The sequence below is a fragment of the Salvelinus fontinalis genome, chromosome 32, assembly GCF_029448725.1.
Source record: "Salvelinus fontinalis isolate EN_2023a chromosome 32, ASM2944872v1, whole genome shotgun sequence".
NCBI classification, from domain to species: domain Eukaryota; kingdom Metazoa; phylum Chordata; class Actinopteri; order Salmoniformes; family Salmonidae; genus Salvelinus; species Salvelinus fontinalis.
In genome coordinates this window covers 8,353,143-8,368,489 of record NC_074696.1, presented here as the reverse complement: position 1 = coordinate 8,368,489, position 15,347 = coordinate 8,353,143, and the positions used below count along the sequence as shown (strand labels likewise).

General features: G+C 46.2%; 1 protein-coding gene across 1 annotated transcript in view; it reads right to left on the bottom strand.

Annotated features, from left to right (window-relative positions):
• The window catches only part of LOC129830678 (hippocalcin-like protein 1), an 88,569-nt gene that overhangs the window by 4,908 nt on the left and 68,314 nt on the right, over window positions 1-15,347 (bottom strand). The window contains exon 3 of the mRNA XM_055893281.1: window positions 7,550-7,831. Within this exon, the coding sequence (XP_055749256.1) occupies window positions 7,550-7,831 (282 nt within the window). The remainder of the gene's footprint in view (window positions 1-7,549; window positions 7,832-15,347) is intronic.

The window sequence follows — 15,347 nt, the reverse complement described above, 5'->3', positions numbered from 1 at the left end:
CTTGGGGTATTTCTCTATAAGCTTGGCACATCTAGCTACTGGGATTTTTGCCCATTCTTCAAGGCAAAACTGCTCCAGCTCCTTCAAGTTGGATGGGTTCCACTGGTGTACAGCAATCTTTATGTCATACCACAGATTCTCAATTGGATTGAGGTCTGGGCTTTGACCAGGCCATTCCAAGACATTTAAATGTTTCCCTTAAACCACTCAAGTGTTGTTTTAGCAGTATGCTTAGGGTCATTGTACTGCTGAACCTCCGTCCCAGTCTCAAATCTCTGGAAGACTGAAACAGGTTTCCCTCAAGAATTTCCCTGTATTTAGCACCATCCATCATTCCTTCAATTCTGACCAGTTTCCCAGTCCCTGCCGATGAAAAACATACCCACAGCATCATGCTGCCACCACCATGCTTCACTGTGGGGATGGTATTCTCGGGGTGATGAGAGGTGTTGGGTTTGCGCCATATATAGCGTTTTCCTTGATGGCCAAAAAGCTACATTTTTGTCTCATCTGACCAGAGTACCTTCTTCCATATGTTTGGGGAGTCTCCCACATGCCTTTTGGCAAACACCAAACGTGTTCGCTTATTTTTTTCTTGAAGCAATGGCTTTTTTTTCTGTCCACTCTTCCATAAAGCCCAGCTCTGTGGAGTGTACGGCTCAAAGTCGTCTATGGACAGATACTCCAATCTCCATTGTGGAGCTTTGCAGCTCCTTCAGGGTTATCTTTGGTCTCTTTGTTGTCTCTTTGATTTAATGCCCTCCTTGCCTGGTCCGTGAGTTTTGGTGGGTGGCCCTCGCTTGGCAGGTTTGTTGTGGTGCAATATTCTTTCCATTTTTTAATAAAGTATTTAATGGTGCTCCGTGGGATGTTCAAAGATTCTGATATGTTTTTATAACCCAACCCTGATCTGTAATTCTCCACAACTTAGTCCCTGACCTGTTTGGAGAGCTCCTTGGTTTTCATGGTGCTGCTTGCTTGGTGGTGCCCCTTGCTTAGTGGTGTTGCAGACTCTGGGGCCTTTCAGAACAGGTGTATATATACTGAGATCATGTGACACTTAGATTGCACACAGGTGGACTCTATTTAACTAATTATGGGACTTCTGAAGGTAATTGGCTGCACCAGATCTTATTTAGGGGCTTCATAGCAAAGGGGGTGAATACACATGCACGCACCACTTTTCCGTTTAGTTTTTGGGGGAAATTTTTGAAACAAGTAATTTTTTAAATTTCACTCCACCAATTTGGACTATTTTGTGTATGTCCAATACATGAAATCCAAATAAAATCCATTTAAATTACAGGTTGTAATGCAACAAAATAGGAAAAACGCCAAGGGGGATGAATACATTTGCAAGGCATTGTAGCTGAGAGATGGTGCTGTAGAAACTTTCACATTTGTAGACAGAGCTATGAATGCAAGGAATGACCATCCAAGATAGTGTTTGTTTCCGTTTACTTAGTTTACAAACACTGAAGCAAAACAAGGTTTCTACTTTGGTTTCTAACGGGACATTTTATAAGTTATATATTTTAAGAATCAATGGGTACATATCATTAATTAATAGATCAAAACATTCATGTAGCAACTGCTGACTTCCCCTTTAAGAACGTTCATAACAATGGCATGACGCTACCGAGTGACGGGGGGGGGGTGCAACCCATGAATAATAACTACAATAATTTGAATGTTGTTACCACAGCGTAGCACCTGAAGCAATATCATATTACCTTTAAAAAAATGAGTGTTTCGTTGAGTTTCTTTTGTCCAACAAGGACATGTCATGCTATCACAAGTGGCAAACTGAAATACCAGACTCTTGAAAGATGAATGTCACAGCTAAGGGCCATTGTTGTTCGTTCCAGGTATTTTCAAGTCCAACATTTATTACATTCAGTTGAAGGATGTTCTCAAATCCGACTGCGTCTTTTACGCAATAACCAGATGTGATGTTGTGATATTGGTTAGGGAGACATTTGCTGTTGTCTATGCCAGAGAGAAGTGTGGCAGCGACAGAGAGGCCAAGCTTTTGTGACGCACAGTCACACACTCATTATTTTCACAACTCAGTTCACAAGGATTTCCTAATAATGTTTACAGGGTAACTCCCTTCTTCCTCTGTCTTTATCTGTCTCTCTCTATCTTCACCCCCTTCATCACCCCTCATCCAACTCTCACAAATCTATATCTCTCCCCCCCCTCCACACTTAGTGATAATAGTGTGGCCTCTCCTCTCCTCTCTCTTATCTCATCCTCTTCTCCTCACACTCTCCTCCCTCACGCTCTTCTCTCCTCTGCCTGTCTCCTTCCTCTCCTCTCCCTCTCTCCTCCCCTCCGTCTCTCCTCCCCTCATTCAGCAGAGCATAACCAGGGGATAATCCCAGTATTCTGCACACTGAGGGATAAACCCTGGTTAAATTTAACTCACTAATCCTGGAGCACACAGTGCATGTAGCCGTCCATGCTCTCAGAACAGTACAGAACCCGTGTCTGTCTGTCTGTCTGTCTGTCTGTCTGTCTGTCTGTCTGTCTGTCTGTCTGTCTGTCTCTTTCTCTGTCTCCTTTCTCTCTTGTTACTCACTCCTTCGGCTAAACATGGTGAATAACGTAATAACTGACACCAAATATTAAAGGCCATTTCTATCTAACCTCTTTACTGGCCAGCTAAAATACAAGCACCCTGTCAACATGCCTGCAAAGGAAGGGTATACTTCTGGAAACTTTCTAAATTTGCCAGTAAACCAGCAGAATGTTGGTAAAGTTCAAAGACATTTAGTGGACATTTAGTGGGTACTTCAGCTGATCACAGATGTCTGTATTAATCTCTGGCCCTTCGTGTGGCCTTATCGCATGTAAAATATATGAAATATGAAAAATATTATATAAAATAGAAAGACAAAGCTGTAAAACATTATCTTAAATATAAACCATCAACCTAGTGATTACCATTAGTGTTTAGGGGGGGGTTTCAGTGTGAAATATCCTTAATATTTTGTGTTTTATTTTACTGTGTTAATATGTATTTGTTGTCAATGTTTCGGCATCAAAATGGTTGCAGTTGTGAAAGAGTTCATGTGAAATAATGCCATTGTTGATTCAATGCTTTTTTTCATTCATTAGGCTATTTTCTCTTGAACCGTATTGTCTATCTATTAAAAACTCAATGACACTGATAAAATCAATTATTTATTTAACTAGGAAAGCCAGTTAAGAACAAATTCTTATTTTCAATGACGGCATAGTGGGTTAACTGCCTTGTCCAGGGGTAGAATGGCAGATTTTTACCTTGTCAGTTCAGGGATTTGATCCAGCAACCTTTACGGTTTCTAGTCCAACACTCTAACCACTAGGCTACCTGCTGCCCCGAATACTATACATGAATATATATATATATTTTATAAGTTATTCAAGTATAAATTCCCAAAATGCATGATAAGATTGCCATAGATGTTCTGTTAATTAGCAAATTTACTGAAGATTGTTAACTTGGTAAAATACCAGTAGCTTTGTAACCATAGTTGTTCCTGAGTGTCCCCATTGGGGGGGGGGCTGGGGGGTTAGGGTTAGGGGGGTATTCTCACTTCTCTGTCTGTCAATCTAAGTATCCTTTATCCGTTGAGACTGGACCTTTAAACTGGAATTAGAAGAGGTACAACACCACCGTGTCCTAAATCTAAAATATTGGCAAGTTTCCCTGTTTAAATCATCCGTCAGATGGTGACGGTTTCATGGCCTGCATGCTTTATGACTTAAAATGTCTATTTGTTTATGGGACGTCCAAATTCTCAAAGGTTCAATGATTATCAAGGGTCTACTTTAGCACACCCAGATTCTGTTTGATGGGTAATTCTCAGAGTAACAGGGACAACGAAACGACTTATCGGGCCATATGGCAGAGAGTTGATTGCCCAATCCTGATACCGTTCATATTTCCAATTTCCCCAAAAACAGACAACTTGCCAAATACTACCTGCATTTTTATCTAAATTACACAGCTCGATTCACTCAGGTCATGGTTTAAAAATGCCTATTTTTGAACAAACACATTTTTACTTTTCCATGAAACTAGCTGTTTAATTGTCCCATATGGCCCACGATACAGCAAATCAGATCTGGCCATGGCTAGGTCAGCCAATCAAGTTAGACTTGGTTAGTTTCATGATCAGTTAAATAGGGAAGTACGGGCTTTATTCTGCACAGGCCAAAAACATTAAGGGTATCATCCCAAATGGCACCCTATTCCCTATGGGCCCTGGTCAAAAGTAGTGCACCCTATTCCCTATGGGCCCAAGTCAAAAGTAGTGCACCCTATTCCCTATGGGCCCAAGTCAAAAGTAGTGCACCCTATTCCCTATGGGCCCTAGTCAAAAGTAGTGCACCCTATTCCCTATGGGCCCTAGTCAAAAGTAGTGCACGCTATTCCCTATGGGCCCTAGTCAAAGGTAGTGCACCCTATTCCCTATGGGCCCTAGTCAAAAGTAGTGCACAACAAAAGGGAATAGGGATGATGCTCGTACCATAAAAGTTCAAATACAGTTGAAGTCGGAAGTTTACATACACCTTAGCCAAATACATTTAAACTACGTTTTTCACAATTCCTGGCATTTAATCCTAGAAAAATTCCCTGTTTTAGGTCAGTTAGGATCACCATTTTATTTTATGAATGTGAAATGTAAGAATAATAGTAGAGAGAATGATTTATTTAAATTTTGGGAATTTTGGCCCATTCGTCCTGACAGAGCTAATGTGACCGAGTCAGGTTTGTAGGCCTCCTTGCTCGCACACGCTTTTTCACATCTGCCCACACATTTTCTATAGGATTGAGGTCAGGGCTTTGTGATGGCCACTCCAATACCTTAACTTTGTTGTCCTTAAGCCATTTTGCCACAACATTGGAAGCATGCTTGGGGTCATTGTCCATTTGTCCATCATTTTCCTCCCTCATGATGCCATCTATTTTGTGAAGTGCACCAGTCCCTGCTGCAGCAAATCACCCCCACAACTTGATGGTGCCACCGCCGTGCTTCACGGTTGGGATGGTGTTTTTCGGCTTGCAAGCCTCCTCCTTTTCCCTCCAAACATAACGATGGTCATTATGGCCAAACAGTTCTATTTTTGTTTCATCAGACCAGAGGACATTTCTTCAAAAAGTACGATCTTTGTCCCCATGTGCAGTTGCAAACCGTAGTCTGGATTTTTTATGGCGGTTTTGGAGCAGTGGCTTCTTCCTTGCTGAGCTGCCTTTCAGGTTATGTCGATATAGGACTCGTTTTACTGTGGATATAGATACTTTTGAACCTGTTTCCTCCAGCATCTTCACAAAGTCCTTTGCTGTTGTTCTGGGATTGATTTGCACTTTTCGCATCAAAGTACGTTCATCTCTAGGAGACAGAATGCGTCTCCTTCCTGATTACGGCTGTGTGGTCCCATGGTGTTTACACTTGCGTACTATTGTTTGTACATATGAACGTGGTACCTTCATGTGTGTAAAAATGGCTCCCAAGGATGATCCAGACTTGTGGAGGTCTACAATATTTTTCCTGAGGTCTTGGCTGATATCTTTTGATTTTCCCATGATGTCAAGCAAAGAGGCACTGAGTTTGAAGGTAGGCCTTGAAATACATCCACAGGTACGCCTCCAATTGACTCAAGATATGTCAATTAGCCTATCAGAAGCTTCTAAAGCCATGACATCCTCTTCTGGAATTTTCCAAGCTGTTTAAAGGCACAGTCAACTTCCGACCCACTGGAATTGTGATACAGTGAATTATAAGTGAAATAATCTGTCTGTAAACAATTGTAGGAAGAATTACTTGTGTCATGCACAAAGTAGATGTCCTAACCGATTTGCCAAAACGATAGTTTGTTAACAAGAAATGTGTGGATTGGTTGAAAAATGTGTTTTAATGACTCCAACCTAAGTGTATGTAAACTTGCTACTTCAACTGTAAGTAGTTCAGGGTAACAGCTAGTAGCACAGGTCTAACACTATACTACAGTAGGCCTCTGCTATTGTAGGTTAAGACAACAATGACCAGTTTGCCTCGAAATTGGAGAGTAAAATACAACTTTCTTTCATTGAACTACATATAGCTCACACCAAAACTGTCTCCCAGTTTCCTCTGTTCTCCTGTAGGATCTCCATCCCCTCATTATAACTGGTGTGTCTATTGTCCTCTAGGATCTCCTTCCCTACATTATAACTGGTGTGTCTATTGTCCTCTAGGATCTCCTTCCCTACATTATAACTGGTGTGTCTATTGTCCTCTAGGATCTACATCCCCTCATTATAACTGGTGTGTCTATTGTCCTGTAGGATCTCCTTCCCTACATTATAACTGGTGTGTCTATTGTCCTCTAGGATCTACATCCCCTCATTATAACTGGTGGGTCTATTGTCCTGAAAGGATCTACATCCCCTCATTATAACTGGTGTCTCTATTGTCCTGAAAGGATCTACATCCCCTCATTATAACTGGTGGGTCTATTGTCCTGTAGGATCTACATCCCCTCATTATAACTGGTGTGTCTATTGTCCTGTAGGATCTCCTTCCCCTCATTATAACTGGTGGGTCTATTGTCCTCTAGGATCTCCTTCCCTACATTATAACTGGTGTGTCTATTGTCCTGTAGGATCTCCTTCCCTACATTATAACTGGTGTGTCTATTGTCCTATAGGATCTCCATCCTTTCATCATGATTGGTGTGTCTGTTCATCAATTGTTCAGGGGTGGCAGGTAGCCTAGTGGTTAGAGCTTTGTGTCAGTAACCGAAAGGTTGCTAGATCGAATCCCTGAGCTGACAAGGTAAAAACTTGTCGTTCTGTCCCTGAACAAGGCAGTTAACCCACTGTTCCTAGGCTGTCATTGTAAATAAGAATTTGTTCTTAACTGACTTGCCTAATTAAATAAAGGTTATATAAAAGAGCTTAAATTGTCCTGTAAAGAGGACAATGTAAAGAGCTTTACAGATACCCAGCCTAAAACCCCAAAGAGCTTTACAGATACCCAGCCTAAAACCCCAAAGAGCTTTACAGATACCCAGCCTAAAACCCCAAAGAGCTTTACAGATACCCAGCCTAAAACCCCAAAGAGCTTTACAGATACCCAGCCTAAAACCCCAAAGAGCAAGCAATGCAGGTGCAGAAGCACAGTGGGAAAACTCAGCGGAAGACAGGAACCTAGGAAGCCACCTAGAGAGGAACCTAGGAAGGAACCTAGGAAGGAACCTAGAGAGGAACAAGAGGAAGTGTTCATCCACTTTTGAATGAGAAGCATTGACTACAGATAACGAGCTGGGCAAGCTGGAGCAGAAACTGAAGTGGACCGTCTCACCTGTACAACCTCCACAAGGACTACAAATCCCATGTCTCATGTGTACGACCTCCACCAGGGCTACAAATCCCATGTCTCACCTGTATGACCTCCTTCAGGACTTCCATCAGGACTACACATCCGATGTCTCACCTGTACGACCTCCACCAGGACTACAAATCCCATGTCTTACGTGTACGACTTCCACCAGGACTACAAATCCCATGTCTCACCTGGACGATCTCCAGCATCTCATCACGGCTGATGTACCCATTCCCATCCAGGTCATACATGCTGAAGGCCCACTTCAGTTTCTGCTCCAGCTTTCCCCGTGACGTGACACTCAGCGCGATGATGAACTCCCGGAAGTCGATGGTTCCGTCGCTGTTGGTGTCAAACGTTCGGAAGACGTGCTCGGCAAACTTGGAGGCATCTCCGTACGGGAAGAAGTTGGCATAGATCTTCTTAAACTCCTCCACGTTCAGGTTGCCGCTGGGACAGTCCTTTAGGAAGCCCTAGGGGGGATGGAGGGAGAAACAATATTCAATATATGGTATGTCATAGAATGACCTATTCTAGCCTGAGAGAGAGAGATGAAGGATGTTATATTTGGCCCTAAACAGAGAGTATACAGTGGCAGAATACCTGACCATTGTGACTGACCCAAAATGTATTAAAGCTTTGACTATGTACAGACTCAGTGAGCATTGCCTTGCTATTGATGAAAGTAGGCAGACATGGCTCTCAAGAGAACACTGCCCACAAAATGAGTTGGAAACTGAGCTGCACTTCCTAACCTCCTGCCAAATGTTTGACCATATTAGAGATACACATTTCCCTCAGATTACACAGATCCAAAGATTTTGAAAACAAATGCAATTTTGATAAACTCACACATCTATTGGGTGAAATATCACAGTGTGACATCACAGCAACAATATTTGTGACCTGTTGCCTCAAGAAAAGGGCAACCAGTGAAGAACAAACACCATTGTAAATACAACCATTATTTGTGTTTATTTATTTTACCTGTGTACTTTAACTATTTACACATCATTACAACACTACACATAGACCTATTATGACATTTGAAATGTGTGTATTCTTTTGGAACTTTTATGAGTGTAATGTTTACTGTTAATGTGTTATTGTTCATTTCACTTTTGTTTATTATCTATTTCACTTGCTTTGGCAACCGTGCCAATAAAAGCCCTTGAATTGAACATTTTCAATTGGGGGATGACAATGTACTTGTTAACGGTAAGCAATATGTTGATAACTGATAATGTACCCAATCATTTCATAGAAGAAAAAAAAATCAGTCATTAAATGAAATGACATGCCATTTTAACCCTCCCAGTCCAAACCAACATCCTATCACAGCTAACAGATTACATAGATAATGAGCATGGCTTTAGAACAAACCCAGTGATGTCAATGAAGACACAAAATAAATTCACTACGGCCTTCTGGGAGAATGTATGTGAAAACAGGACACATTTATTACACCACCCCAGGCGATAAAGAGACACGGACATTCACCACAAAACACACCTATTTTTATAATGACGCAACAACCATAACTATGTCACAATATAATCTTGGCCATTATGTTATTTCACACTAAAGTTGTGTAGATCCACTGCCAACACCAGCAGAGAGTATAACCCTAATAGAGAGGTGGACAGGTTAAAGGTTAAAGCAGAGACGTTTATGTCCCAACATTAATCTATGACAACATTACAACAGTGTTAAACCACCACCGTGTTGATCTACTGCTGCTGGACATAGCCGACCATACAGTCCCAGACTGTACCCTATCCATATATAGTGTACTACTTTTGACCAGAGCAAAAAGGGACCAGAACATACTGTATAGGGTGATATTTGGGATGCACACCCAGCCTGTTAATCCAGGAGGAGAGAAGGAGGGAGGAGACAGATAGACGACACCCCCAGACTGTTAATCCAGGAGGAGGGAAGAGAAAGGAGACAGATAGACGACACCCCCAGCCTGTTAATCCAGGAGGAGGAAGGAGGAAGGAGACAGATAGACGACACCCCCAGCCTGTTAATCCAGGAGGAGGAAGGAGACAGATAGACGACACCCCCAGCCTGTTAATCCAGGAGGAGGGAAGAGGAAGGAGACAGATAGACGACACCCCCAGCCTGTTAATCCAGGAGGAGGGAAGAGGAAGGAGACAGATAGACGACACCCCCAGCCTGTTAATCCAGGAGGAGGGAAGAGGAAGGAGACAGATAGACGACACCCCCAGCCTGTTAATCCAGGAGGAGGGAAGAGGAAGGAGACAGATAGACGACACCCCCAGCCTGTTAATCCAGGAGGAGGGAAGAGGGAGGAGACAGATAGACGACACCCCCAGCCTGTTAATCCAGGAGGAGGGAAGAGGAAGGAGACAGATAGACGACACCCCCAGCCTGTTAATCCAGGAGGAGAAAGGAGGAAGGAGACAGATAGACGACACCCCCAGCCTGTTAATCCAGGAGGAGAGAAGGAGGGAGGAGACAGATAGACGACACCCCCAGCCTGTTAATCCAGGAGGAGGAAGGAGGAAGGAGACAGATAGACGACACCCCCAGCCTGTTAATCCAGGAGGAGGGAAGAGGGAGGAGACAGATAGGGGACACCCCCAGCCTGTTAATCCAGGAGGAGAAAGGAGACAGATAGGGGACACTCCCAGCCTGTTAATCCAGGAGGAGGGAAGAGGAAGGAGACAGATAGACGACACCCCCAGCCTGTTAATCCAGGAGGAGGAAGGAGACAGATAGACGACACCCCCAGCCTATTAATCCAGGAGGAGGAAGGAGGAAGGAGACAGATAGACGACACCCCCAGCCTGTTAATCCAGGAGGAGGGAAGAGGAAGGAGACAGATAGATGACACCCCCAGCCTGTTAATCCAGGAGGAGGAAGGAGGAAGGAGACAGATAGACGACACCCCCAGCCTGTTAATCCAGGAGGAGGAAGGAGGAAGGAGACAGATAGACGACACCCCCAGCCTGTTAATCCAGGAGGAGGAAGGAGGAAGGAGACAGATAGACGACACCCCCAGCCTGTTAATCCAGGAGGAGGAAGGAGGGAGGAGACAGATAGGGGACACCCCCAGCCTGTTAATCCAGGAGGAGGAAGGAGGGAGGAGACAGATAGGGGACACCCCCAGCCTGTTAATCCAGGAGAAGGGAAGAGGAAGGAGACAGATAGACGACACCCCCAGCCTGTTAATCCAGGAGGAGAAAGGAGACAGATAGGGGACACTCCCAGCCTGTTAATCCAGGAGGAGGGAAGAGGAAGGAGACAGATAGACGACACCCCCAGCCTGTTAATCCAGGAGGAGAAAGGAGACAGATAGACGACACCCCCAGCCTGTTAATCCAGGAGGAGGGAAGAGGAAGGAGACAGATAGACGACACCCCCAGCCTGTTAATCCAGGAGGAGGAAGGAGGAAGGAGACAGATAGATGACACCCCCAGCCTGTTAATCCAGGAGGAGAGAAGAGGAAGGAGACAGATAGACGACACACCCAGCCTGTTAATCCAGGAGGAGAAAGGAGACAGATAGGGGACACTCCCAGCCTGTTAATCCAGGAGGAGGGAAGAGGAAGGAGACAGATAGACGACACCCCCAGCCTGATAATCCAGGAGGAGAAAGGAGACAGATAGACGACACCCCCAGCCTGTTAATCCAGGAGGAGGGAAGAGGAAGGAGACAGATAGACGACACCCCCAGCCTGTTAATCCAGGAGGAGGAAGGAGGAAGGAGACAGATAGATGACACCCCCAGCCTGTTAATCCAGGAGGAGGAAGGAGGAAGGAGACAGATAGATGACACCCCCAGCCTGTTAATCCAGGAGGAGGGAAGAGGAAGGAGACAGATAGACGACACCCCCAGCCTGTTAATCCAGGAGGAGGGAAGAGGGAGGAGACAGATAGACGACACCCCCAGCCTGTTAATCCAGGAGGAGGGAAGAGGAAGGAGACAGATAGATGACACCCCCAGCCTGTTAATCCAGGAGGAGGGAAGAGGAAGGAGACAGATAGACGACACCCCCAGCCTGTTAATCCAGGAGGAGAAAGGAGACAGATAGGGGACACTCCCAGCCTGTTAATCCAGGAGGAGGGAAGAGGAAGGAGACAGATAGACGACACCCCCAGCCTGTTAATCCAGGAGGAGGGAAGAGAAAGGAGACAGACAGAAAACACCCCCAGCCTGTTAATCCAGGAGGAGGGAAGAGGAAGGAACCAGATAGACGACACCCCCAGCCTGTTAATCCAGGAGGAGGAAGGAGGGAGGAGACAGATAGACGACACCCCCAGCCTGTTAATCCAGGAGGAGGAAGGAGGGAGGAGACAGATAGACGACACCCCCAGCCTGTTAATCCAGGAGGAGGGAAGAGAAAGGAGACAGACAGAAAACACCCCCAGCCTGTTAATCCAGGAGGAGGGAAGAGGAAGGAGACAGATAGACGACACCCCCAGCCTGTTAATCCAGGAGGAGAAAGGAGGAAGGAGACAGATAGACGACACCCCCAGCCTGTTAATCCAGGAGGAGAGAAGGAGGGAGGAGACAGATAGACGACACCCCCAGCCTGTTAATCCAGGAGGAGGAAGGAGGAAGGAGACAGATAGACGACACCCCCAGCCTGTTAATCCAGGAGGAGGGAAGAGGGAGGAGACAGATAGACGACACCCCCAGCCTGTTAATCCAGGAGGAGGGAAGAGGAAGGAGACAGATAGATGACACCCCCAGCCTGTTAATCCAGGAGGAGAAAGGAGACAGATAGGGGACACTCCCAGCCTGTTAATCCAGGAGGAGGGAAGAGGAAGGAGACAGATAGACGACACCCCCAGCCTGTTAATCCAGGAGGAGGGAAGAGGAAGGAGACAGATAGATGACACCCCCAGCCTGTTAATCCAGGAGGAGGAAGGAGGAAGGAGACAGATAGACGACACCCCCAGCCTGTTAATCCAGGAGGAGGAAGGAGGAAGGAGACAGATAGACGACACCCCCAGCCTGTTAATCCAGGAGGAGGAAGGAGGGAGGAGACAGATAGGGGACACCCCCAGCCTGTTAATCCAGGAGGAGGAAGGAGGGAGGAGACAGATAGGGGACACCCCCAGCCTGTTAATCCAGGAGAAGGGAAGAGGAAGGAGACAGATAGACGACACCCCCAGCCTGTTAATCCAGGAGGAGAAAGGAGACAGATAGGGGACACTCCCAGCCTGTTAATCCAGGAGGAGGGAAGAGGAAGGAGACAGATAGACGACACCCCCAGCCTGTTAATCCAGGAGGAGAAAGGAGACAGATAGACGACACCCCCAGCCTGTTAATCCAGGAGGAGGGAAGAGGAAGGAGACAGATAGACGACACCCCCAGCCTGTTAATCCAGGAGGAGGAAGGAGGAAGGAGACAGATAGATGACACCCCCAGCCTGTTAATCCAGGAGGAGGAAGGAGGAAGGAGACAGATAGATGACACCCCCAGCCTGTTAATCCAGGAGGAGGGAAGAGGAAGGAGACAGATAGATGACACCCCCAGCCTGTTAATCCAGGAGGAGGGAAGAGGGAGGAGACAGATAGACGACACCCCCAGCCTGTTAATCCAGGAGGAAGGAGACAGATAGACGACACCCCCAGCCTGTTAATCCAGGAGGAGGAAGGAGACAGATAGACGACACCCCCAGCCTGTTAATCCAGGAGGAGGGAAGAGGAAGGAGACAGATAGACGACACCCCCAGCCTGTTAATCCAGGAGGAGGAAGGAGACAGATAGACGACACCCCCAGCCTGTTAATCCAGGAGGAGGGAAGAGGAAGGAGACAGATAGACGACACCCCCAGCCTGTTAATCCAGGAGGAGGGAAGAGGGAGGAGACAGATAGACGACACCCCCAGCCTGTTAATCCAGGAGGAAGGAAGAGGAAGGAGACAGATAGACGACACCCCCAGCCTGTTAATCCAGGAGGAGGAAGGAGGGAGGAGACAGATAGACGACACCCCCAGCCTGTTAATCCAGGAGGAGGAAGGAGGGAGGAGAAAGATAGACGACACCCCCAGCCTGTTAATCCAGGAGGAGGAAGGAGGGAGGAGACAGATAGACGACACCCCCAGCCTGTTAATCCAGGAGGAGGGAAGAGGAAGGAGACAGATAGACGACACCCCCAGCCTGTTAATCCAGGAGGAAGAAGGAGGAAGGAGACAGAGAGACGACACCCCCAGCCTGTTAATCCAGGAGGAAGAAGGAGGAAGGAGACAGAGAGACGACACCCCCAGCCTGTTAATCCAGGAGGAAGAAGGAGGAAGGAGACAGATAGACGACACCCCCAGCCTGTTAATCCAGGAGGAGGAAGGAGGGAGGAGACAGATAGATGACACCCCCAGCCTGTTAATCCAGGAGGAGGGAAGAGGAAGGAGACAGATAGATGACACCCCCAGCCTGTTAATCCAGGAGGAGAGAAGGAGGGAGGAGACAGATAGACGACACCCCCAGCCTGTTAATCCAGGAGGAGGGAAGAGGAAGGAGACAGATAGACGACACCCCCAGCCTGATAATCCAGGAAGAGGAAGGAGACAGATAGACGACACCCCCAGCCTGTTAATACAGGAAGAGGGAGGAGACAGATAGACGACACGCCCAGCCTGTTAATCCAGGAGGAGGAAGGAGACAGATAGACGACACTCCCAGCCTGTTAATACAGGAAGAGGGAGGAGACAGATAGACGACACTCCCAGCCTGTTAATACAGGAAGAGGGAGGAGACAGATAGACGACACTCCCAGCCTGTTAATCCAGGAGGAGGAAGGAGGAAGGAGACAGATAGACGACACCCCCAGCCTGTTAATCCAGGAGGAGGGAAGAGGAAGGAGACAGATAGACGACACCCCCAGCCTGTTAATCCAGGAGGAGGAAGGAGGAAGGAGCCAGATAGACGACACCCCCAGCCTGTTAATCCAGGAGGAGGAAGGAAGAAGGAGATAGACGATAGTGCCATATGTTTGCTGTTATGTTGCTCAGAGCACCATGATGTTTCTTCCACCATAAGAACATGTCTGGTCCAAATCTCAGCATGAGGTGACAGTTGACCGATGAACTGCCTCATCAACAGTGTGTGTGTGTGTGTGTGTGTGTGTGTGTGTGTGTGTGTGTGTGTGTGTGTGTGTGTGTGTGTGTGTGTGTGTGTGTGTGTGTGTGTGTGTGTGTGTGTGTATATACGTGCCCGTATGTATATACAGTACCAGTCAAAAGTCTGGACACACCTACTCATTCAAGGATTTTTCTTAATTTGTCACAATTTTCTACATTGTAGAATAATAGTGAAGACATCAACACTATGAAATAACACATATGGAATAATGTAGTAACCAAAAAAAGTGTTAAACAAACCAAAATATATTTCATATTTGAGATTCTACAAAGTAGCCACCCTTTGCCTTGATGACAGCTTTACACACTACTGCATTTAATACTAGTGCTACTACTAGTACTAGTAATACTACTACTGTTTTATATTGATTATTATGTAACCTTTATTTAACTAGGCAAGACAGTTAAGAACAAATTCTTAGTTACATTGAAGTTCTACCGGGGAACAGTGAGTTAACTGCCTTGTCCAGGGGAACAGTGGGTTAACTGCCTTGTTCAGGGGAACAGTGGGTTAACTGCCTTGTCCAGGGGAACAGTGGGTTAACTGCCTTGTTCAGGGGAACAGTGGGTTAACTGCCTTGTTCAGCGGAACAGTGGGTTAACTGCCTTGTTCAGGGGAACAGTGGGTTAACTGCCTTGTTCAGGGGAACAGTGGGTTAACTGCCTTGTTCAGGGGAACAATGGGTTAACTGCCTTGTTCAGGGGAACAGTGGGTTAACTGCCTTGTTAAGGGGCAGAACCACAGATTTATACCTTGTCAGCTCAGAGATTCGTTCCAGCAACCTTTCAGTTACTGGCCCAACGCTCTAACCACTAGACTACCTGCTGCCCCAATACTACTACTGCTACTACTGTTACTACTGCTACTACTAC